Here is a 24,792-nt window from a genome sequence, read left to right on the forward strand (position 1 = left end):
TCAGTTACGAAGCCCCCAACCCCGCGCCCGAGCGGCCCAAGTTTCCAGGGTCTTTTCGGTCGCCCCCTTTGCAACGAAAAACCAGCGGGGGGGGGGGGGATTTTGGGAGCCGTGAATTCATACAAATTCCCAGCCTCTCCCAGTGGGGGGCGCTGTGGGGCGCTGGCTGGTTGGGGGGAGAACTCCTGGGGGGAGGTCAGTGGTTGGGGGCTGAAATGGGGCCCCGGGGGTTGCTGGGGTGGGGCTGGGGAAAGAGGGGGCGCAGGGCTGAGAAGTTGGGGCAGCATTAAAGGGACAGGAGGGGGGGCTGTATTCACAGTGCAGCCTTGGGAATTTGGGGGGGAAGGGCTGGTTTTGGGGGTTCCTGGCTCCAGTGCAGCCTCAGGGGAGCTTGGGGGTGGGGCATGGGAGGGATTTGGGGCTCAAGGTAGGTTTGTTTCTAGTGCAGACTCAGAGAGATTCAGGGGTGCTTGGGGGAAGTTTTGGGGGGTCAGGGGGGGTGTCGTTTCCTGAGCAGACGCAGGGGAAATGAGGAGCACAGGGCAGGTTCGGGGGTGGGGGCATTGACAGTGCAAACTACGAGGACTTTGGGGGTGCTGTGGGGTGGTTTGGGGGGCTCAGCTTTCCAGTGCAGAGACAGGGGAATTTGGGGTTGCTGAGGCAAGAGACGGGGAGTCTCATTTCCAGTGCAGGCTCAAAGGAATTTGGGGGTGCGGTGGGGTTCATTTTTCCAGTGCAAACTCAGGGGGTTTAGGGGGGCTCAGGGGGTGCCGTATTCCCAGTGCAGACTCAGGGGGTTTGGGGGTGCAGGGAGGTTTGGGGGGGCTGGGGCGGCTGTGTTGCGGCACGGGACTCGAGGGGTCCCTTTGATTTCAGCTCCAGGACCCTTGGTCTTTTCCCCACCAGTTCAGCAGGCAATTCGGGGTGTGTCCCGCCGCGGCCGGCTGGCTCCGTCCCCCCCTTTCTCTTTCCGTCTGGCCACCCCCGAACCCCAAATCTGCTGCCAGCCGCCTTCATCTCTCGTCCTTCTTCGAAACTTTCGACGAATGCCAGGCCGTCGACCTGCGGGGAGACGAGCGTTCGAATGCAGCACGGGGGGCTGGCGGGGGAGCCGTGGGCAGCAGGGTGGGGGGCTGGCTGTGGGATGGGGTGAAGGTGCTGTGGGGCGCAGGCCGGTGGGGGGGCGCCATGGGGTGGGGGGCGCTGTGGGGCGGAGGGTGGCGGGGGGCGCCATGGTGCGGAGGCCGGCGGGGGGGCGCCGTGGGGTGGGGGGTGCTGTGGGGCGGAGGCCGGTGGGGGGGGCGCCGTGGGGCGGAGGCCGGCGGGGGGGCGCCGTGGGGCGGGGGGCGCTGTGGGGTGGAGGCCGGCGGGGGGGTGCCGTGGGGCGGGGGGTGCTGTGGGGCAGAGGCTGGTGGGGGGGCACCGTGGGGCGGAGGCCGGTGGGGGGGCGCCGTGGGGCGGGGGGCGCTGTGGGGTGGAGGCCGGCGGGGGGGGCGCCGTGGGGCGGGGGGTGCTGTGGGGCAGAGGCTGGTGGGGGGGCACCGTGGGGCGGAGGCTGGCGGGGGGGGCGCCGTGGGGCGGGGGGCGCTGTGGGGTGGAGGCCGGCGGGGGGGCGCCGTGGGGCAGGGGGTGCTGTGGGGCAGAGGCTGGTGGGGGGGCACCGTGGGGCGGAGGCCGGCGGGGGGGCGCCGTGGGGCGGGGGGCGCTGTGGGGTGGAGGCCGGCGGGGGGGCGCCGTGGGGCGGGGGGCACTCACCGGATGAAGGTTTTGAAGGCGGCCGAGTTGGGGTTGATGCACAGTGGGACCCGCGTCCCCTTCTGCTGATCCAGGATGAAGCTGTGAACCAGCTCTGCGAAAGAGGGGGGCAGCTTCAGATCCGGGGGGGCCACGGGGGGAATTCACTGGGGGGGCTGGAGAGGAGGTGGGGGGAACAGATCCAAACCGGGAGGGTCCCTTGTGGGGGTGGAGGGTGGCTGTGGGAGCTAGAGGGAGTCTATGGGGGTTCATGCAAGGGGGGCTGGTGTTTGGGGGGGCTGTGAGGGGTATCAGGGGTTTGGGGTCACAGCAGGAGGTCCCAGGGGATGAGGGTCAGTTTTAGGGGGGCTGTGGGGGCCCCAGGGGTAGGTCAGTGTGTGGGGTGATGGGGGACAGCAGGGGACCACGGCAGGAAGGGTCCAGTGTGTGGGGGTGAAGGGGGGTCCCCAGTGGGGGAGAGGCAGCATGTGGGGGCGATGGGGGCCTGGCGGGGGAGGGTCAGTGTGGGGGGGCAATGGAGGGCCCTGTGGGGGGGGTCAGAGTGTGGGGACAGCGGGGGGGCAGCGGGAGCCCAGCGGGGGGGGGCAGTGTGGGGGCCCGGTGGGGGGGCAGCAGGCGCTGGTGGGGGGCTCAGTGTGTGTGGGCGGCGGGCGGCTTATCAGCATGTGGGGGCGACGGGGGTCCCCAGTGGGGAGGGTCAGTGTGGGGGGACAACTGGGGGCCTGGCGGGGGGGGTCAGTATGTGAAGCGGGGGGCAGTGGGGGGCCGGCGGGGGAGGTCAGCGTGTGGGGGCGACGGGGGTGCGAATGGGGGGCGACGGGGGGCAGTGTGTGGGCCTGGCGGGGGGTGACAGGGGGCGATGGGGGGCCGCGGGGGGCGACAGGGGGCAGGCGGGGGGCGACGGGGGGCGAGGGGGCGACAGGGGGCCGACAGCGGGGGCGAATGGGGGGTGATGGGGGGCGGCGGGGGGCAGCGTGTGGGGCCTGGCGGGGGGTGACAGGGGGCGACAGGGGGCCGCAGGGGGCGAATGGGGGGCGACAGGGGGCCGTGGGGGGCGACGGGGGGCGAATGAGGGCGACGGGGGGCCGCGGGGGGGTGACAAGGGGCCGTGGGGGGCGACGGGGGGCGAATGGGGGGTGACGGGGGGCGAATGGGGGCGACGGGGGGCTGCGGGGGGTGACAGGGGGCCGCGGGGGGCGACGGGGGGCGAATGGGGGGTGACGGGGGGCGGCGGGGGGCGAATGGGGGCGACGGGGGGCCGCGGGGGGTGACAGGGGGCCGCGGGGGGCGACGGGGGGCGAATGGGGGTGACGGGGGGCGACAGGGGACGAATGGGGGGGCGACGGGGGGGCTGCGGGGGGGTGACAGGGGGCCGCGGGGGGCGACGGGGGGCGAATGGGGGGGTGACGGGGGGGCGGCGGGGGCAGCGTGTGGGGCCCGGCGGGGGGTGACAGGGGGCGACAGGGGGCCACGGGGGGGTGACGGGGGGCGAATGGGGGTGACGGGGGCGGCGGGGGTCACCTTTGGCCTGCCAGACGGAGCGCAGGGCCCGCTCGTCGGCGTCGTCGAAGCGGGGGGGCTGCGGGGGGCTCCAAGTCGGGGGCGTAGACGCGCCCCGAGGCCAGGCGGGGGGCAGCAGCGGCAGATGGTCGTGTGGAAGCGGAGTCGCCCCTCCTGCAGGGTACGGGTGGGCCAGAGCCTCCCGCGCCGAGATCCGCCGGGCCTGCCGAGAGCCAGCGTGGGACCCCGGCGTCCGGGGGGGACCCCCCAGCGCTCCCCAGGGACCCCGGCGTCCGGTCGGGGAACCCCCAGCGCTCCCAGGGACCCCGGCGTCCGGACAGGGAACCCCCAGCGCTCCCGGGGGACCGAGGCGTCCGGGCGGGGAACCCCCACTACTCCCAGGGGACCCCGGTGTCCGGGCAGGGAACCCCCAGTGCTCCCGGGGACCCCAATGTCAGGGCAGGGAACCCCCAGCACTCCCAGGGACCCCGGCATCCGGGGGGGGGTAATCCCATTACTCCCAGGGACCCCGGCGTCCGGGGGGGGTAATCCCAGCACTCCCAGGGACCCTGGCATCCGGGCGGGGAACCCCCAGCGCTCCCGGGGACCCCGGTGTCCGGTCGGGGAACCCCCAGCGCTCCCAGGGACCCCCGGCGTCCGGGCAGGGAAACCCCCACTACTCCCAGGGACCCCAATGTCAGGGCAGGGAACCCCCAGCGCTCCCAGGGACCCCCGGCGGTCCGGGCAGGGAACCCCCAGCGCTCCCAGGGACCACCGGCGTCCGGGCGACTCACGGGGTCGAAGACCAGCAGACGGCAGAGGAGGTGAACGGCCTCATGGGTCGCCTCCCCCGACAGCAAGTGCAGCACGGACAGCGCGGGCTGGACGGACGGACGGACACGGAGCCTGAGTGGGGGTCGTCCCCCCAGCCCCCCCGCCCAGCCCCCCGCTTCCCCCAGCCCCCCGCTTCCCCCGCCCAGCCCCCTGCTTCCCCCAGCCCAGCCCCCCGCTTCCCCCAGCCCCCCTCATACCTTCCCCCCAGCCCCCACGGCCCCCCGGGGTCTCACCGGTTTGTGGGCGCCCCGCAGCACGTGGGCCCGGGCCCCCTCGCAGGCCGAGCGCAGGGCGTGGGGAGGGGGGGGTGCCGAGTAGGTCGGTGATCAGGTCCAGCTGCGGGGGGCGGAGGGGAGTTATTGGGGGGGTGCGAGAGCCTCCCCCCATGCAACCCACCCCCCACTAGCCTCTCCCCCAGATCCCCTCCCCACTCCCTCCCCTCCCCCCAGATCCCCTCCCCCCAATCCCCTTCCCCACCTCTCCCCCAGATCCCCTCCCCACTCCCTCCCCTCCCCCCAGATCCCTCCTCACCTCTCCCTCCCCCAATCCCCTCCCCACTCCCCTCCCCTCCCCCCAGATCCCCTCCCCGCAATCCCTTCCCCACCTCTCCCCCAGATCCCCCCTCCACTCCCCTCCCCTCCCTCCCCCAGATCCCCTCCTCACCTCTTCCCTCCCCCAATCCCCTCCCCACTCCCTCCCCTCCCCCCCAGATCCCCTCCCCCCAATCCCCTTCCCCACCTCTCCCCCCAGATCCCCTCCCCACTCCCTCCCCTCCCCCCAGATCCCCTCCTCACCTCTTCCCTCCCCCAATCCCTCCCCACTCCCTCCCCTCCCCCCAGATCCCCTTCCCCACCTCTCCCCCAGATCCCCTCCCCACTCCCTCCCCCTCCCCCCAGATCCCCTCCTCACCTCTCCCTCCCCCAATCCCCTCCCCCACTCCCTCCCCTCCCCCCAATCCCCCCACCTGCTGGATGGGGCTGGGGGCCTGGAAGAGAACCCGCCGGCTCAGCAGCTCTCTTCGGCGAAGATGCAGCCGACGACGCCCAGAGGTCGACGGGGGCTCCGTAGTGGGGGGTGCCCATGAGGATCTCGGGGGCCCGGTAGTACTGGGTCACCACCTCCTGTGTCATGGGCTGCCCCTCGTCCGGCTCCTCCAGCCGCGCCAGCCCGAAGTCGCAGATCTGCCGGGGGGAGGGGGGTGAGCCCGGACGCCTGGGTCCCCCCCTGGGAACGCTGCGGGGAGCCCAACCCGGACGCCTGGGTCCCCTGCCCATCCCAGTTTCTGGGGAGCATTGCAGGGCCCCCTAGTGGAACAGGCCCAGACGCCTGGGTCCCTTCCCCTGTCCCCGGCGTCTGGGAACCGTCCCGGACGCCTGGGTCCCTTCCCCTGTCCCGGTCTCTGGCAAGCCGTCCCGGACGCCTGGGTCCCTTCCCCTGTCCCGCTCTCTGGCAGCCGTCCCGGACGCCTGGGTCCCCTTCCCCTGTCCCGGTCTCTGGCAGCCGTCCCGGACGCCTGGGTCCCTTCCCCTGTCCCGGTCTCTGGCAGCCGTCCCGGACGCCTGGGTCCCTTCCCCTGTCCCGCTCTCTGGCAGCCGTCCCGGACGCCTGGGTTCCTTCCCCTGTCCCGGTGTCTGTGAGCCGTCCCGGATGCCTGGGTCCCTTTCCCTGTCCCGGTGTCTGGGAGCCGTCCCGGACGCCTGGGTCCCTTCCCCTGTCCCGGTCTCTGGCAGCTGTCCCGGACGCCTGGGTCCCTTCCCCTGTCCCGGTCTCTGGCAGCCGTCCCGGACGCCTGGGTCCCTTCCCCTGTCGCAGTCTCTGGGAGCCGTCCCGGACGCCTGGGTCCCTTCCCCTGTCCCGGTCTCTGGCAGCCGTCCCGGACGCCTGGGTCCCTTCCCCTGTCCCGGTCTCTGGCAGCCGTCCCGGACGCCTGGGTCCCTTCCCCTGTCGCAGTCTCTGGGAGCCGTCCCGGACGCCTGGGTCCCTTCCCCTGTCCCGGTCTCTGGCAGCCGTCCCGGACGCCTGGGTCCCTTCCCCTGTCCCGGCGTCTGGGAACCGTCCCGGACGCCTGGGTCCCTTCCCCTGTCCCGGTGTCTGGGAGCCGTCCCGGACGCCTGGGTCCCTTCCCCTGTCCCGGTCTCTGGCAGCCGTCCCGGACGCCTGGGTCCCATCCCAGAGGCTGGGGGGCGTCTCTCACCTTGAGGACGCAGTTGCTGTTCACCAGCAGGTTCCCCGGCTTGATGTCCCGATGGAGAACGCCGGCCGAGTGCAAATATTTCAGACCTGCAGGGAGGGAGGCAGCGTTGTGGGGGGGGGGGTTGGGGACCCCTGAAATCTGCCCTTCTTCCTGCTCACGGACCCCGCCCAGGTTCCCCTCCCGTGCCGAGATAAGCGGGGGAGGAGGGCAGGAGCCGAGAAGGGGCCGGTGACATATGGGGGGAGGCAGGGTGGCCCGGTGGGGGGGGGGGGGGGGGGTTGGAGTGTACTGGGGATGGTGTATTGGGGTGGCTGAGGATGGATATCTGGGGGGCCCTGGGGATTGGGTGAGCCTGGGGGTGGTGGTCGAGGGGACTGTGGAGACTGGGGGGCTCCGGGAGGCTCTGGGGGTCCGTGGAGGGTCTAGAGGGTTTCTGGGGTCCCTGGGAGGTTGGGGGGGGCCTGGGGAGGTTTGGGGGGGCCCAGGGAGGTTTGGGGGGCCCCAGGGGGGTTGGGGGGGCCCAGGGAGGTTTGGGGGGGGCCCAGAGAGGTTGGGGGGGCCCGGGGAGGTTTGGGGGGGGCCTGGGAGGCTGGGGGGGGCCCGGGGAGGTTGGGGGGGCCCAGGGAGGTTTGGGGGGGGCGTGGGAGGTTTGGGGGGGCCTGGGGAGGTTGGGGGGGCCCGGGGAGGTTGGGGGGGGCCCGGGGAGGTTTGGGGGCCCCGGGGAGGTTGGGGGGGGCCCAGGGAGGTTTGGGGGGGCCTGGGAAGTTGGGGGGCCTCTGGGAAGTTTCGGGGGGTGTGGGAGGTTTGGGGGGGCCCGGGGAGGTTTGGGGGCCCCGGGGAGGTTGGGGGGGCCCGGGGAGGTTTGGGGGGCCCAGGGAGGTTTGGGGGCCCCAGGGGGGTTGGGGGGCCTGGGAGGTTTGGGGGGGCCCGGGGTCTCACCGCGCAGGATCTGGTAGAGGAAGACCTTGATGTGCTCGGCGCTCAGCGGCTGGGGGGACACGATCACCTTGTGCAGGTCGCTCTGCATCAGCTCCGTGAGCACGTAGCTACCGCCCGGCGCGGGGTCAAGGGCGCAGCTCGGGGGGCAGAGCCCCATGGCCCCCCCGCTCCCATCCCCCCCCTGGGCCCCCAGCTCCCTGCCCCCAGCCTCGCCTCTGTCAGCGGGTAGCTGCAAGTGCTGCCCCCGATAACCCCCCCGACCCCTAACCGCCCCCGGCACCTCCCACTGCTGCCAGTTACCCCCCAGGGCAGCCCCCCACGGTTCCCCCAGCCCCTCCCCCACGGGGGCGGATACATCTCCTCAAAGCAGTCGATCTGGGGGGGCTGCAGGATATCCAGCGCTGACAGCACCTGAGGGGCACCGACGGGGGGGGTGAGACAAAAGAGGGGAGCCCCCAGATACCCCCACAGGGTCCCAGAGCCAGCCCCATGGCGTCCCCAGGACTGGCCAGCCAGAGCCCCCAGCCCCACCCCTCTGCCCCCCACTGCAACCCCCAGCCCCACGGCATCCTCCATACAGCGACCCCCACTCCTCTGTCACAGCCCCTCCCACTGACCCATAGCCCCCAGCCCCACTGCAACCCCCAGCCCCACAGCCTCCTCCATACAGTAAACTGGTAAATTATAGGGCTTCATAAACACCCCCCCTCAATCCAACCCACAGCCCCCCACAACTGCTACCCCTGCCCCATCCCTCCCAAACCCTCAGGCCCCCCATCCTGGTGCCCCCCTGCCCCCCGCCCCCCCTCACGTTCTCATGTTTGAAGGAACAGAGCATCTTGAGTTCCCGAAACACCCGTTTGCAGGAGACGAGATTCTGGAAAACATTCGGCATCTTCTTCAGAGCGACCCGCTTCCCGTCCCGGGGGTCCGTGACCGACCTGGGGAGACAGACGGACGCGGTGCCCCTCACTCCCGACCCACAGCCCCTGCCAGCCCAGCCCTGCCCCCCAGCCCTGCAGGTGCCCCTCACTCCCGACTCGCAGCCCCCTGCCAGCCCAGCCCTGCCCCCCAGCCCTGCGGGTGCCCCTCACTCCCGACCCACAGCCCCTGCCAGCCCAGCCCTGCCCCCCAACCCTGCCGGTGCCCCTCACTCCCGACTCGCAGCCCCCTGCCAGCCCAGCCCTGCCCCCAGCCCTGCGGGTGCCCCCCACTCCTGACCCGCAGCCCCTGCCAGCCCAGCCCTGCCCCCCAGCCCTGCGGGTGCCCCTCACTCCCGACCCGCAGCCCCCTGCCAGCCCAGCCCTGCCCCCCAACCCTGCGGGTGCCCCTCACTCCCGACCCGCAGCCCCTGCCAGCCCAGCCCTGCCCCCCAGCCCTGCGGGTGCCCCTCACTCCCGACCCGCAGCCCCTGCCAGCCCAGCCCTGCCCCCCAACCCTGCCGGTGCCCCTCACTCCCGACCCGCAGCCCCCTGCCAGCCCAGCCCTGCCCCCCAACCCTGCCGGTGCCCCTCACTCCCGACCCGCAGCCCCTGCCAGCCCAGCCCTGCCCCCCAACCCTGCCGGGCCCCCCACTCCCGACCCGCAGCCCCCTGCCAGCCCGGCCCTGCCCCCTAACCCTGCCGGGCCCCTCACTCCCGACCCACAGCCCCCTGCCAGCCCAGCCCTGCCCCCTAACCCTGCCGGGCCCCCCACTCCCGACCCGCAGCCCCCTGCCAGCCCGGCCCTGCGCCCCCCAACCCCCGGCTCTTACCACACGACTCCGAAGGCGCCGTAGCCGATGGGCCGATCCGGTTCGGGTTCCACCGTCATTCGGGCCGGTGCCGGCGGGGTCTGGGCCAGCGCCGGCTGATGCTGCTGTTGGGGCGACCCCCCCTGCACCCCAGCGGGGCAGTACAATTTCTGGGGCGCCCCCAGCCCAGCTGCCAGGGGGGGCTGGATCAGCCCTGTCAGTGCCCCCAGAACATTGCTACACAGCTGGGTCTGGAGGGCGGGGCTGGGGCCCTGGAAGGCCATTGGGGAGCAGCTGTGGGGTTCGGGGGGATGGGCAGGTGCCGCAGGGGTGGGGGGCTGGAGCCGGGAGGCTGGAGGGGAGGATTAGGGGGTGGGGGGATGGGATGAGAAGCAGACCCTAATGGGGCGGGTGGGGGGGGGATGCTGGGAGTATCGAGGTGTCTGGGGGAGTGGGCAGGATGAGGAGGGGCTGGGGTGGGAACTGGGGGTGCTGGGAATTGGGGGGCTGTGGGGCCGGGATTTGAGGGGCAGGGACTTGGGGTCCGTGGGGCAGGGAAGCGGGGGGCTCTGGGCGGGTTATTGGGGGGCTGGGTGTGTCGCGGGAGAGAAGCTGGCGGGGCTGCACTTTAAGCTCCTACTGTAAAGAGCCCCGGCTGGGCTGGGGGGCCAGGGCGGGATCGGGGGCACAGGGCCCCCCCAGTACTCAAATCGCATCCATCCCCCCGAGCCCCGGGGCGGGGGTGCGGGGCTGGGGGGCAGCGGGAGGGGACGCGTGGGGGGGCGCAGCGGGGGGGGGGCGAAGGGCGGGGGGGGCAGCGGGGGGGCGGGGGGGTCCCCCCCGCGATGGGCTCCGGGAGCGGCCCCAGGCCCGGCGCGGCGCAAGGATGCGGCGGCTCCGGCTGGTCCTTTGTTAAAGGCAACGGCGGGGGGGGGGGGGGAGACTCCGCCCAGCTGGGAAAAATCCCCCGGACAGAAATCGGGCAGGGGGTGGGGGGCGTGAGGGGGTGTGTGGGAGGGATGGGGGGGGGTGGATGGGGATAGATAGATAGATAGATAGATAGATAGATAGATAGATAGATGGGGTGGATGGGGATAGATAGATGGGGTGAATGGGGATGGATAGATAGATAGATAGATAGATAGATAGATAGATAGATAGATAGATAGATAGATAGATAGATAGAGATAGAGAGATAGAGGGGGTGGATGGGGGTAGATAGAGAGACTCTGAGATAGCGCGTGTGGGGGTGGATGGGGGTAGATAGAGAGATAGAGAAGGGGGTAGATAGAGAGATAGAGAAGGGGGTAGATAGCGAGATAGAGAAGGGGTAGATAGAGAGATAGAGGGGGTGGATGGGGGTAGATAGAGAGATAGAGAAGGGGGTAGATAGAGAGATAGAGGGGGTGGATGGGGGTAGCATAGAGAGATAGAGAAGGGGGTAGATAGAGAGATAGAGAAGGGGGTAGATAGAGAGATAGAGGGGGTGGATGGGGGTAGATAGCGAGATAGAGAAGGGGGTAGATAGAGAGATAGAGGGGGTGGATGGGGGTAGATAGCGAGATAGAGAAGGGGGTAGATAGAGAGATAGAGGGGGTGGATGGGGGTAGATAGCGAGATAGAGAAGGGGGTAGATAGAGAGATAGAGGGGTGGATGGGGGTAGATAGAGAGATAGAGAAGGGGGTAGATAGAGAGATAGAGGGGGTGGATGGGGGTAGATAGCGAGATAGAGAAGGGGTAGATAGAGAGATAGAGGGGGTGGATGGGGGTAGATAGCGAGATAGAGAAGGGGGTAGATAGAGAGATAGAGGGGGTGGATGGGGGTAGATAGAGAGATAGAGAAGGGGGTAGATAGAGAGATAGAGGGGGTGGATGGGGTAGATAGAGAGATAGAGAAGGGGGTAGATAGGAGGGATGTCTGGAGATACACAGTCAGTAAACTGGTAAATTGTACAGTCAATTGCTTGAACTGTGGCCCTATCCCCTGCTCCGCCCCTTCCCCCTGAGACCCCGCCCCTGCTCCGCCCCTTCCCCAAGGCTCCGCCCTCACTCCAACTCTGCCCGCCTCCACTCCACCCCCTCCCCCGAGGCCCCGCCCACCTGCCGCTCCCTGCTCTCCACCCTCCTCCAAGCGGCTGATGGGCAGCGTCACTGGCCTGCTGTGGCGGGGGGTGCTGAGTATCTTCCCCCCAGGGGTGTTTGAGCCCCAGGGCACCCCGGAGTCGGTGCCGACGCCCGGCCCCCGGCCTGCCCTGGCTCCGTCGGGTTCCAGCCGCGCGCCGGGTGAGGGTTCAGCGTGACTCCAGGCCGCGTCTCTCAGGCCCCGTCGCGGGAGCAGGTCCTGTTTTACACTGAGCGCTCGGTTAGGGGACGTTCCTGGCCCCGGTTCCCCCAAACGAATCCCGCTCTGTCACGGACCAGCCCCGCCCTGGGCCCGGCAGCCATTCCCGCAGCCACGGTTGCCTCTTGGCCTAGACACACCGGGTGCTCGGTTTTCCGGTCTGCCGATTGTGCCCCCCCCACCGTGGGGGGGTGCGAATCTCAGTGCCCACCACACAGCGCTGCTTGCCCGAGGTGAATCCGCCCCGACTGCAGCTGCAGCCAAAAGAAAAGGGAACTTGCCGCGCTGGGCCGGTTGTGAGATCTGGAAGCACAGCCCGGCTTGGGGGGAAACCCGTCGCCCCGATGGCCCTTTTGCCCAAAGGTGTGGTCTCTTCTTTCCAGACCCTGCCCACGTGTTGGGCCACCGTCTTTTGCGAGGACAGCCTGCATCCCCATAGCTGGGCTGGGCTGCCTGATGTGCCAGGACCACAACGAAACTCCGTGACCCCAAAACCAAACTAGGCAATCCGCCACTGCAAAACCACAGCAAGGGCATCAAGGAAACGCCTTTGCAAAACCCCCAAAAACAACACCAAAGCCGTTGCGAAAACAACCAGGACGACAATGGTAAAAACTACCAAATCATTGCAGAAAGAACCCGGAAAAACCATCGCAAAAACCTCACAGCAAAGACCTCACAAAAGTGACAAGGAAGAAGTCGCAAAACCGCCGAACCCCAGAACACTGCAAAGAGAACAAAGGCAAAGATTGCAACCATGCAAAATCAGCAGCAAAAACGTTGCCAAAAGAAGGAGAAACCGTTGCAAAAATGACAAGGAAAAAACCTGGCAAAAAGCAACACCACCACAAAGCCAGCACAAACCCTGCATCGCCCCAAAGTCAGCGACAAAAACTTTGGCAAAAGCCAGGAGAACACTTTGCAGAAACGAAACAATTACAAAACCCACAAAGCCTGGGCTGTCGCGTGGTGGTTTGCGTTTGAAATCACACTCCATGCCGGGCAGCCCCGAATCGAGCTGGCATTTGGTGGGCAAGCCGCTGCTTTGGATATCTGCTCCTGGAATAGGAATTATAACTTCTCATTCTACAGAATGAGACAATATATTCATGTCATGTTTAAGAAAAGTTTTGTAAATGAGTGCCAACAGTTCATGGATTAGGGACCCAATCTTATGGGGATCCAGGAGCTTCTGTAGGGATTATTGAGGTTCATCTTTCTATCGACCCAATGGGACCCAGTGCTCAGTCTAGAAGGTACCACCCGAGAGGCTTCGATTTGCAGTTCTCAGACTGGGGATTTGTGTCTCCAGAGGTAACATGCTTGTTAACAGCAAAAATGTTTTGAAATAAATAAATAATATAGAGAGGTGAAGAATAACAGACCTCAACCTTATTGTCCCTCTGCAAATTTGTGTACCCGGAGTCAATCCCTTACCTCACTCTAAAAGGGCAACGTTTCAAAAAGTTCACTGACTAGAAGATTGTTGGGGGCGGCATCGATCTGGACAAGGAGAAGTCTGGAGATCAATGTGAGAAGGGAGGCCGGGCAGCAGAAACAGAAGTGAACCTGTTTGAGCGGCATATTCCAGAAGTCTTGAGGTCTTTCTGAGTGTGGCCTTCATTGATTTGAGGTCTACCAGACATCCTCTCCCTAGAAGGGAAAACCGAGAATGGCAGCAGGCCGTAAGAGAGACCCAGTTTGGGAATATGTTAATGAAGTTTTCCTTTCTACCTGTGACTACTGTGTATGAAGGTTATAACAACCAAGAAGAATGCACTTTTATGTAGAAATCCATGATTAAATCGAGCCTTCCTGACTAGTGATTTAACTCATGATTTAAATCAAATCCACCCTGTTTTTCATTCCACCTTTAGAGCCATTTGTGATCACAGAAACGAAACGCCACAAAAGGAAGGGGAGGACGGACGACAAAAGCTTTTGTGACAAGATTTTTTACAACATGGATCACTGTAAAACACTCGTTACCCCTCTTTTGCCCCTCAGGCCCCAGGTTCCTTCGCACGCAGCTCTCAAACGAGCGCCAGACACGGGCAAATTTGAAAAGAAACTTTTGTTAGCCTCAGATTTTGTGATGTCTTATGAACTGCCTTGGGCTTTGGCCAGTTGGGGTCCCGGTTCCGACAAGACCCCCTTGTTCCCAACGCCCCGCCGTGGTACTGAGCGCAGGACGGCGCCCACGAGGCTGGTACCTGGGTACGACGCTCGTCTCTCTGGTCCGCCTCGTTGGGATGCTCCAGGACCGGTCCGTGGAGTAACCCCCGGTGCAGCCTGATCTGGACACTTCAGCCCGAGCTGTCGCCAGCACCTGCGAGGTGTCCCGGGGAGCTGGGCATCGGCGGGGCGGGGTGTGCGGGACCAGGCCAACGTGGGCCATGGAGACGCCCGGGGTACCTGCCCACCAAGGGAGAGCTGAGGTGGGGCAGACCGTCTCTTCCTGGGCCAGTGGCTGTTGGGGAGCGCCGGAGATGAGTTTCGAGCTCCACGGGGCTGTTCTGCGGGTGGGATTAACACCGCCGGGCGCTGAGTGCGGGGTCCCGACGAGCCCCTCCCCAGGGTGGGCTATGGATCTCCCTGCCTCGGTGTCGCTGTGAGCCCGGCACGTAGACGTCAGCAGGCAGATAGGGCGTATGGAGAGCGGGAGAGAGCTAGCTAGCTAGATGGATGGAGTGGGGGGCGCGGGGGCTGGGAGCCAGGACTCCTGGGTTCTCTCCCTGGCTTTGGGAGAGGAGTGGGATCCAGGGGTTAGAGCAGGGGGGACTGGAAATCAGGACTCCTGGGTTCTCTCCCCAGCTCTAGGAGGCAAGTGGGGGGGCTGGGAGCCAGGACCAGGGCGTTGAACTGAATCGGCCACTAGGCGGCAGCAGGAGCCGACAAAAGAAACCATCGGCCGCAGATATTGGGAATGGGACACGGGGCTTTTCCCCTCTAGGGGGCGCTGGTCCCCACCCGCTCCTGGGTGGGACTGGCTGGATCGGGGTGGGGATCGGGACACGGGGCTTTTCCCCTCTAGGGGGCGCTGGTCCCGACCCGCTCCGGGTGGGACTGGCTGGATCGGGGTGGGGATCGGGACACGGGACCTTTCCCCTCTAGGGGGCGCTGGTCCCCCACCCGCTCCTGGGTGGGACTGGCTGGATCGGGGTGGGGATCGGGACACGGGGCTTTTCCCCTCTAGGGGGCGCTGGTCCCCACCCGCTCCTGGGTGGGACTGGCTGGATCGGGGTGGGGATCGGGACACGGGACCTTTCCCCTCTAGGGGGCGCTGGTCCCCACCCGCTCCTGGGTGGGACTGGCTGGATCGGGGTGGGGATCGGGACACGGGGCTTTTCCCCTCTAGGGGGCGCTGGTCCCGACCCGCTCCCGGGTGGGACTGGCTGGATCGGGGTGGGGATCGGGACACGGGACCTTTCCCCTCTAGGGGGCGCTGGTCCCCACCCGCTCCTGGGTGGGACTGGCTGGATCGGGGTGGGGATCGGGACACGGGGCTTTTCCCCTCTAGGGGGGCGCTGGTCCCCACCCGCTCCTGGGTGGGACTGGCTGGATCGGGGTGGGGATCGGGACACGGGGCTTTTCCCCTCTAGGGGGCGCTGGTCCCCACCCGCTCCTGGGTGGGACTGGCTGGATCGGGGTGGGGGATCGGGACACGGGGCTTTTCCCCTCTAGGGGGCGCTGGTCCCCACCCGCTCCTGGGTGGGACTGGCTGGATCGGGGTGGGGATCGGGACACGGGGCTTTTCCCCTCTAGGGGGGCGCTGGTCCCGACCCGCTCCCGGGTGGGACTGGCTGGATCGGGGTGGGGATCGGGACACGGGACCTTTCCCCTCTAGGGGGCGCTGGTCCCCACCCGCTCCTGGGTGGGACTGGCTGGATCGGGGTGGGGATCGGGACACGGGGCTTTTCCCCTCTAGGGGCGCTGGTCCCCACCCGCTCCTGGGTGGGACTGGCTGGATCGGGGTGGGGGATCGGGGACACGGGACCTTTCCCCTCTAGGGGGCGCTGGTCCCCACCCGCTCCTGGGTGGGACTGGCTGGATCGGGGTGGGGATCGGGACACGGGGCTTTTCCCCTCTAGGGGGCGCTGGTCCCGACCCGCTCCCGGGTGGGACTGGCTGGATCGGGGTGGGGATCGGGACACGGGACCTTTCCCCTCTAGGGGGCGCTGGTCCCCACCCGCTCCTGGGTGGGACTGGCTGGATCGGGGTGGGGGATCGGGACACGGGGCTTTTCCCCTCTAGGGGGCGCTGGTCCCCACCCGCTCCTGGGTGGGACTGGCTGGATCGGGGTGGGGATCGGGACACGGGGCTTTTCCCCTCTAGGGGGCGCTGGTCCCCACCCGCTCCTGGGTGGGACTGGCTGGATCGGGGTGGGGATCGGGACACGGGGCTTTTCCCCTCTAGGGGGCGCTGGTCCCCACCCGCTCCCGGGTGGGACTGGCTGGATCAGGGGTGGGGATCGGGACACGGGACCTTTCCCCTCTAGGGGGCGCTGGGCCCCGATCTGGTCTGTTTTTAGCTGGGGCCTGGCCTGACATGGTAATTGACACATGGGGGGAGGCCTCGTTCTTTGGAAGAGGGGGCCAGGGAGGTAAACGAATCCCCAGGCTGGACATTTGTGCTCAATAAGAGAAGTGAATAGGGCAGCAGGCTGAAAAGACAGAACGTCTGAGCCAGCTACGATAGGCGGGAGACCTCACAGGGCATCATTGACAGTGACGTAGACCCCACGGACTGTCACGGACTCACAGGACTCGGGCCCACTCTCGGTCCCGTACGGTCCCAGGGGGGAACCCCCTTCAGTGAGACAGCCCTTCTCGGGGGTCCACCCTCTCCCAGGGGATAAGCCCCTTCACCTCCTGGAGCCGGACCTCTCTGAGCCTTAGCACGCCTGCCTCTCGCCCGTGGGCCCCCTCAGAGGGGCCACTCGCTCTGGGCCCCCGGGGCCTCCACTCCTAGAGGGGATAATGCCCCCTGTTCTCCAGACCGGAGCGACTCTCAGCCAGCGTAAAACAGGAGGGTTTATTGGGAGTCTGAACCCAGCACAGGAAACCCTCAGGGCCCTCAGGCCTGGCCTCCCTCAGCCCAGCACATCCAAGTCTCCCCTCCATCCAGGGGGCTCCGGCTGCTCCCTCCCCCCAGTCCAAGCCCCCCTGCTTCCCAGTTGGGCATCTGATTTCACCGGCCCCAACAGCTCCTCCCCTGTCCTTTGTCCTCCGTCCCAGGTAACCAGGTCACTGGGGCCCTCTCTCCTCCGTCCTTTGTTCCCCTCTGGCTGGAACCGGCTGGTCAGGTCACTGGGGTCTCTCTGCAGCCCTTTGTCCTTCCACTGGTCAGACCCCTCTGACGGCCAAGCTGGGCTGGCCTCTTAGTCTCCAGGTCACCAGTTGTTGGGGTTCCCCATCTCCAGGCCGTTGTCTGGGGGTCCCGGCTGCCAGGCGAGGTCACACCTGTTCCTCTGCAACAACACACCCTCTCCCACGCCTTGTTACACATGCAACGCATGGGGAAACTGAGGCACGTCCACGCTATTCATGTAAAACGCTACCAAAATCCCCAACTTTGTCACCTAAGCGAGCTGCTCTCTGTCGGAATCGCAGAATCTAACAGGGCAGAAAGCTATGTGCTAGGAAAACCCCTTAACCCCATCCTGAAAAGCCTCACGTGTGATAAGGTTTGGATGTCACGCTGGGTTGCCAGCACAAGAGGTCCATGTGAATTTTAAAAAGAGAGCGGGGAAGAAACACGAACAGAATCTGTAAGGCAAGACTGTAGCCTTGAAAAAGAAGAGTCAGAAATGCACAATATTGGAAACTATGCCTATGGCTGTTAAATGGGAAAGACAACACGCCACAAAACTGGCGGGGCAAGTAACAGAAACACAAAAAGAGTTAAAAGAAGCAGGAGAAGCCCCAGAGGCCTGGGATGGGCTCCCGCTCTCCTAGCCCGGGGGCAAGCAGCCCGGAGACAGCAAGCCCGGGAACAGAATAAAACACTGGAAAAAGCTATAAAAAATCTGCAAAACCAGAGCTGGGCCGTCCCTGTTATAAATATTGGTGGTGACCAGCGGGCTTCAGGTAGCTCCCCCGTGCCTGAAGAGTGGGGAGAGAAATGGAAAAGGTGGCCCGAGCAAAATTCAGACATGAAAGGGGCCACTGCCATTCAACCAGCACCATACGGGAGAAGCCAGGCTCCGGGACGGCTGGACCGGGCGGGCGCCTGTCAGAACCGGAGACGTGCTTGCCTGGAGGGAGAAGTCGTGGATAACACCATCCCCGGGTTGGAAAGTCAGAGGAAGGGGGCAATGGAAGAGTTCACAGAGCACAATCAGAGCTGGGAGCTGGGACTCGAACGCAGGGGAGTGAAGAGAAAAGAATTTCAACGTGAAAACCGAGCCTGAGCCGGTTCACGCCGAGAACGGAGGCGTGAAGACACGGAGTTGCCCCCAAGCCAGTGCAAGGCGCTCCCGCCAGCCACTGGGCATGCGGATGACAGCGACAGGCCCTGGGGAGACAAATGCAGGTTTGGCAAGAACAGGTAACTCCCCCCACTTTGCTCTCAGAGCCAGGATAGAAACCTGGGGTGCAGGTTCCCAACTGCTTGAACCCACAAAGCTGCACTCCTCGCTCGGAGCTCAAAATCCAGCCTCCTTTCTCAACTATGGATACCTGCCGGCTACGTTTCCCCGTGTGTCCTTTCTCAGTTTGCCAAACTCACAGCTGCCTGGACCTTAAGATCCCTTGATGGAGTGAATCTCGCTTGGCTCAGGTGGCTTTTTACAGGAACCTCCCAAAGATACAAAGCCCTGAACAGAACAACAAGCAAAGAGAAAACAAGATCAAAACTTGCCTTTAAATCATTCCAGTGAATTAATTCATTTAACCTCCCCAGAACGCAAGAGCTGGAGTTACTCCTCACGGTCGTGAAGATACGAACAACAGAAATGCAAACTCTGCTTCTCATCCTAACCACTGACGAATGTCTGCAGCGTGGCTTTCCCTTGTTTCCATCTAGCAAGGGTTGAGAATAAAGTTAATATAAAGCCATGGGAAATGCCTTTGGTTACTAAATAATACAACAGATCAGGCAAATCATCTGATTTTTTAGCAATCGTTATTAAAAGTTTTAACTGAAAAGGTAACAACTTGCTTATTTCCATGTTTAATCCTCCTGCTTCCCTGTCTGGTTTTTTTAAACACATTGTTTTAGGAATTAAGCTCTGGATGCTGTATCTTGTGTCGCTATAACCAGGCTTCTGGGGCCATTTGTTCTGAGGTGCAAGTCTGTCCCGCGTCGCAGGCCGTGCGTGTCACGTGACGGCGATTTTACGGTGCTTCTCTTCCTGCAACAAAAGTCAATTTTGCACTTGCGAAGCAGACCGTGGAACTGCTCCCTTTCACCCTTCCGGCCGGGGTAACCATCACCAGGGTACTCAGACCAGTGGGTTTTGCCAAGGTGAGACAAGGTCTGAGTTACACAGCCAGGGCCCATCCGTTTCTGCCGTGCCAAACCGCGATTGCGAACAGAAGGGGTCTTTCGTTAATCACGGGGGCTTCTCAGGCAAAGAGAACAGACGTCAGGGGACAATCGTCATTAAGGCAAAGGTAATTGGGACGTTCTGCGCCTGGGGGAGCGTGCTGCAACCCCCCCCGGTCCTCGTTTCCGAGCCTCGTGACTCGCGCAGAGAGCAGGCCTGGGAAGGCGCCGGGGGGAGGCCGTGGTCGGCGGGAAGTCGGTTCTCTGTCCAGAGCTGCGTGCCGTGAACGCATACGGAGTTACGAGGTCCCTGAGCCCGGCTGTGCGCTGGGGGGGGTCAGCCCGCCACCCATGACAAGACATTTCCATCCAGGCCTCGCGCGTAATGTCCCTGCCCCACCGCTCTGGTTTCCCTTGTGCGCCCCGAGCGCGGGGGGGCAGACGGGAGCAATGCCCGTCCTAGGCTCGGCCCGCGGCTCGCCACGGCCAGGCGGTAACCGGCAGGGCCCCGGTCGGGTGTGTCGCTCTCTGCGACACCCAAGGGCCAGAGGACACCCCGAGCCTGGGAAAGGATCGCAGGGCTTGGCGCTCAGGCTATCTCCCCATATACAGGAGCCCTGCACATCCCCTATTATCCACGTATGCTAATTATTGGGGAGGCCCCCGAAGCTCGACCGTAAAGCGACAGGTCTCCGTCAAAGCCCCGGCCCCACCGTCCGGCATGGACAGAACCGGACAGTAACGTCTGCCCGTCCGTCGTAGCAGGGAAGAGGTGGCTCAAGGGACAGATGGGGCAGGAAGGGATGGGTGGTAATGTAAGGTGGCCAGATAACAGTGTTATCTTGGGGTGCAGGGGAGGGTTGGGGTGCTGGCTCTGGGAGGGGGCTCTGGGCTGGGACAGAGAGTTGGGGCGCAGAAAGGGGGGCAGGGCAGGGGCAGGGGATTGGGGTGCAGGAGGGGGTGAGGAGTCTGGGCTCTGGGAGGGAGTTTGGGTGCAGGAGGGGGCTCCGGGCTGGGGCAGAGAGTTGGGGTGCAAGGGAGGTTCAGGGTGCAGGAGGGGGTACAGGGTGCTGGCTCTGGGATGGGGAATCAGGGCTGGGGGTTGGGGTACAGGAGGGAGTTCGAGTTGCTGGCTCTGGAAGGGGGCTCACGGCCTGGGATTGGGTGCAGGGTTTGGGGTGCTGGCTCTGGGAGGGGGCTCAGGGCTGGGGGTTGGGGTCAGGAGGGGGAATGGGCTGTGGTGGGGTTGGGGTGCTGGCTCAGGGCTGGGGGTTGTGGTGCGGGGGGGGTTCGGGGTGCAGGAGTTTACATGGGGGGGCACCAGTCCCTGCGGTGGGTCGCTGGGTGCAGGGTTTGGGGGTACGTGGGGGGCACCAGTCCCTGGGGCGGGTCGCTGGGTGCAGGGTTTGGGGGTACGTGGGGGGCACCAGTCCCTGGGGGCGGGTCGCTGGGTGCAGGGTTCGGGGCAGAGGTGCTAGGTGCAGGATTTGCTGAGTCAGCAGGGAGCCCGTTAGCCCTGGTTGTGCCCACGGCTAACGGACGCCCCCCCCAAGTGCTGATTTCGCAGCCTCCCCCGAGAAAAAGTCAGGGGGGCTCTCGGCTGGGCCGTTGGCCGTTACACCGCAAGGGACTGATATCCATCCGTCCGGGTCTGGCGCAAGCGATGGGTATCAGCCCTGGGGGCAGTGATGGGTGGGGCGGGCAGGGGGGCGGACGCTGAGGGGGTGATAACTGGGGGGGTCAGCACCCCATGGGCACACGCCTGGGCACGTCTGCACACGGGGGTACCCACTCCCGCCCCAGGGCTCCTCGCACGCTCCCCCCTGGTGCCAGCGGCTCGGCGGCCCCCAGGGCTTCGCCCCCCGTTGGCTTTCGTCCCCAGCTCTTCGCCCTGCTCGCGTGAGTCCGCTGGGGGGGGGAGCCTCCGGCCAGATCGCGGGGGTGGGGGGTTCCCCCTCCCAGGTGCAGGCTGCCTCCAGCGCCCTCCCGGCCACGTTTCCAGGTGGGGGGCGCTTGGGGACCTTCTTGCCGGCAGCTGCAGGCTGCCCTGTCCCGGAGCCGCCCGGCCTTTCCCTGCCCGGTTCCCGGCCCCTGTCCCGGAGCCGCCCGGCCTTTCCCTGCCCGGTTCCCGGCCCCTGTCCCGGAGCCGCCCGGCCTTTCCCTGCCCGGTTCCCGGACCCTGTCCCGGAGCCGCCCGGCCTTTCCCTGCCCGGTTCCCGGCCCCTGTCCCGGAGCCGCCCGGCCTTTCCCTGCCCGGTTCCCGGCCCCTGTCCCGGAGCCGCCCGGCCTTTCCCTGCCCGGTTCCCGGCCCCTGTCCCGGAGCCGCCCGGCCTTTCCCTGCCCGGTTCCCGGCCCCTGTCCCGGAGCCGCCCGGCCTTTCCCTGCCCGGTTCCCGGACCCTGTCCCGGAGCCGCCCGGCCTTTCCCTGCCCGGTTCCCGGCCTCTGTCCCGGAGCCGCCCGGCCTTTCCCTGCCCGGTTCCCGGCCCCTGTCCCGGAGCCGCCCGGCCTTTCCCTGCCCAGTTCCCGGCCCCTGTCCTGGAGCCGCCCGGCCTTTCCCTGCCCCGTTCCCAGCTGCCCGCCTGGCTTTGGCCTCAGCCGGGAGCTGGCACCAGGTAACGGGCCCCTTCTCAGCCTCGGGCATCCACCAGCGCCCACCCCGGGGGGTGGGGGGGACACCGCCTGGGGCACCCCTGGGAGGGCTGCAGACGCCAGGGTGGGGGTGAGATGCGGGTCGCTGAGCCTCTCGCCGGCTCCCACACAGGATGCTGCTCCTGCAAATCCTCCGCGTGACCCTCCTGCTCCTGGCTCAGTCTGCCGGGGAACAGGGACGTAAGTAGAACCAGCCCCCCACGCTGCCAGTGCCCCTCACTCCCGACCCGCAGCCCCCTGCCAGCCCAGCCCTGCCCCCCAGCTCTGCCGGTGCCCCTCACTCCCGACCCGCAGCCCCTGCCAGCCCAGCCCTGCCCCCCCAGCTCTGCCGGTGCCCCTCACTCCCGACCCGCAGCCCCCTGCCAGCCCAGCCCTGCCCCCCAGCTCTGCCGGTGCCCCTCACTCCCGACCCGCAGCCCCCTGCCAGCCCAGCCCTGCCCCCCCAGCTCTGCCGGTGCCCCTCACTCCCGACCCGCAGCCCCTGCCAGCCCAGCCCTGCCCCCCCACAGCTCTGCCGGTTGCCCCTCACTCCCGACCCGCAGCCCCCTGCCAGCCCAGCCCTGCCCCCCCAGCTCTGCCGGTGCCCCTCACTCCCGACCCGCAGCCCCCTGCCAGCCCAGCCCTGCCCCCCCAACCCTGCCGGTGCCCCTCACTCCCGACCCGCAGCCCCCTGCCAGCCCAGCCCTGCCCCCCCAACCCTGCCGGTGCCCCTCACTCCCGACCCGCAGCCCCCTGCCAGCCCAGCCCTGCCCCCCCCACAGCTCTGCCGGTGCCCCTCACTCCCGACCCGCAGCCCCCTGCCAGCCCAGCCCTGCCCCCCCAACCCTGCCGGTGCCCCTCACTCCCGACCCGCAGCCCCCTGCCAGCCCAGCCCTGCCCCCCCCCAGCTCTGCCGGTGCCCCTCACTCCCGACCCGCAGCCCCTCCCGATTCAGAGTATGAATCTGGCTCTGATCCAGTTTCACTCTGTCTTTCTCTTGCTCCCTCGTTCCAGGCCATCGCCGACACTCATATTCCGGGGAGTTCGGCTCGGCCTCAGGGACCCCGTTTTCCAACTCAGGGCCGGACCGATGGGGCCCCATCACGGCTTTACGGATCTGGGAGCATTGTAACAGCTACATCAGTGGGTGCGTGGCGGGGGCGAGATGGGGGGAGGGTCGGCGGGTTTGGGGGGCAGCGAGGGCAGAGAGGGATGGGGAGGGTCGGTGGGTTTGGGGGGCAGCGAGGGGGGTGAGGGATGGGGGAGGGTCGGTGGGTTTGGGGGGCAGCGAGGGGAGAGAGGGATTGGGGGGAGGGTCGGAGGGTTTGGGGGGCAGCGAGGGGGGTGAGGGATTGGGGGGGAGGGTCGGCGGGTTTGGGGGGCAGCGAGGGGAGAGAGGGATGGGGGAGGGTCGGTGGGTTTGGGGGGCAGCGAGGGGGGTGAGGGATTGGGGGAGGGTCGGCGGGTTTGGGGGGCAGCGAGGGGAGAGAGGGATTGGGGGGAGGGTCGGCGGGTTTGGGGGGCAGCGAGGGGAGAGAGGGATTGGGGGAGGGTCGGCGGGTTTGGGGGGCAGCGAGGGGAGAGAGGGATTGGGGGGAGGGTCGGCGGGTTTGGGGGGCAGCGAGGGGAGAGAGAGATTGGGGGGAGGGTCGGCGGGTTTGTGGGGCAGCGAGGGGAGAGAGGGATTGGGGGGAGGGTCGGAGGGTTTGGGGGGCAGGGAGGGGAGAGAGGATTGGGGGGAGGGTCGGAGGGTTTGGGGGGCAGCGAGGGGAGAGAGGATTGGGGGAGGGTCGGAGGGTTTGGGGGGCAGCGAGGCGAGAGAGGGATTGGGGGGAGGTTCGGCGGGTTTGGGGGGGCAGCGAGGGGGGTGAGGGATTGGGGGGAGGGTCGGCGGGTTTGGGGGGCAGTGAGGGGAGAGAGGGATGGGGGGGAGGGTCGGTGGGTTTGGGGGGCAGCGAGGGGGGTGAGGGATTGGGGGGAGGGTCGGCGGGTTTGGGGGGGCAGCGAGGGGAGAGAGGGATTGGGGGGAGGGTCGGTGGGTTTGGGGGGCAGCGAGGGGGGTGAGGGATTGGGGGGAGGGTCGGCGGGTTTGGGGGGCAGCGAGGGGAGAGAGGGATGGGGGGAGGGTCGGCGGGTTTGGGGGGCAGCGAGGGGGGTGAGGGATTGGAGGGAGGGTCGGCGGGTTTGGGGGGCAGCGAGGGGAGAGAGGGATGGGGGGGAGGGTCGGCGGGTTTGGGGGGCAGCGAGGGGGGTGAGGGATTGGGGGGAGGGTCGGCGGGTTTGGGGGGCAGCGAGGGGAGAGAGGGATTGGGGGGGAGGGTCAGTGGTTTGGGGGCAGCGAGGGGAGAGAGGGATTGGGGGGAGGGTCGGAGGGTTTGGGGGGCAGCGAGGGGAGAGAGGGATTGGGGGAGGGTCGGAGGGTTTGGGGGGGCAGCGAGGGGAGAGAGGGATTGGGGGGAGGGTCGGCGGGTTTGGGGGGCAGCGAGGGGAGTGAGGGATGGGGGAGGGTCAGTGGTTTGGGGGGGGCAGCGAGGGGGGTGAGGGATTGGGGGAGGGTCAGAGGGTTTGGGGGGCAGCGAGGGGGAGAGAGGGATTGGGGGGAGGGTCGGAGGGTTTGGGGGGCAGCGAGGGGAGAGAGGGATTGGGGGAGGGTCGGAGGGTTTGGGGAGCAGCGAGGGGAGAGAGGGATTGGGGGAGGGTCGGAGGGTTTGGGGGGCAGCGAGGGGAGAGAGGGGCTGGGGGGAGGGTCGGCGGGTTTGGGGGCAGCGAGGGGAGAGAGGGATTGGGGGAGGGTCGGAGGGTTTGGGGGGCAGCGAGGGAGAGAGGGATTGGGGGGAGGGTCGGCGGGTTTGGGGGGCAGCGAGGGGTGAGGGATTGGGGGGAAGGTCGGCGAGTTTGGGGGGCAGCGAGGGGAGAGAGGGATTGGGGGGAGGTCGGCGGGTTTGGGGGGCAGCGAGGGGGGTGAGGATTGGGGGGAGGGTCGGCGGGTTTGTGGGCAGCGAGGGGGGTGAGGGATTGGGGGAGGGTCGGAGGGTTTGGGGGGCAGCGAGGGGAGAGGGCTTGGGGGAAGGTCGGCGGGTTTGGGGGGCAGCGAGGGGGGTGAGGGATTGGGGGGAAGGTCGGTGGGTTTGGGGGGCAGCGAGGGGAGAGAGGGATGGGGGAGGGTCGGTGGTTTTGGGGGCAGCGAGGGAGAGAGGGATGGGGGGAGGGTCGGCGGGTTTGGGGGGCAGCGAGGGGAGAGAGGGATTGGGGGGAGGGTCGGAGGGTTTGGGGGGCAGCGAGGGGAGAGAGGGATGGGGGGAGGGTCGGCGGGTTTGGGGGTCAGCGAGGGGAGAGAGGGATGGGGGGAGGGTCGGAGGGTTTGGGGGGCAGCGAGGGG

At 67.1% G+C, this 24,792-nt stretch overlaps 2 protein-coding genes across 2 annotated transcripts in view; one reads left to right on the forward strand and one right to left on the reverse strand.

Moving 5' to 3' along the window:
• Nucleotides 1-925: 925 nt before the first annotated feature.
• LOC140912282 (serine/threonine-protein kinase NLK2-like) lies at nucleotides 926-9,860 on the reverse strand. Its single transcript, XM_073346461.1, is given in 17 exon segments — nucleotides 926-1,062; nucleotides 1,756-1,849; nucleotides 3,277-3,331; nucleotides 3,333-3,386; nucleotides 3,388-3,435; nucleotides 3,437-3,478; nucleotides 4,050-4,136; nucleotides 4,323-4,382; nucleotides 4,384-4,425; nucleotides 5,054-5,104; nucleotides 5,107-5,127; nucleotides 5,130-5,270; nucleotides 6,284-6,369; nucleotides 7,223-7,329; nucleotides 7,578-7,633; nucleotides 8,034-8,163; nucleotides 8,976-9,860. Coding segments are annotated over 17 exon segments (1,386 nt in total). The 5' UTR covers nucleotides 9,239-9,860; the 3' UTR covers nucleotides 926-1,013.
• Nucleotides 9,861-21,547: 11,687 nt separating this feature from the next.
• The window catches only part of ZG16 (zymogen granule protein 16), a 34,646-nt gene continuing 31,401 nt past the window's right edge, over nucleotides 21,548-24,792 (forward strand). Inside the window, exons 1-2 of the mRNA XM_073350509.1 lie at nucleotides 21,548-21,614; nucleotides 22,428-22,560. Of these exons, the coding sequence (XP_073206610.1) occupies nucleotides 21,548-21,614; nucleotides 22,428-22,560 (200 nt within the window). The remainder of the gene's footprint in view (nucleotides 21,615-22,427; nucleotides 22,561-24,792) is intronic.

The sequence above is a fragment of the Lepidochelys kempii genome, chromosome 6 (genome assembly GCF_965140265.1).
Source record: "Lepidochelys kempii isolate rLepKem1 chromosome 6, rLepKem1.hap2, whole genome shotgun sequence".
In the NCBI taxonomy this organism is placed as follows: domain Eukaryota; kingdom Metazoa; phylum Chordata; order Testudines; family Cheloniidae; genus Lepidochelys; species Lepidochelys kempii.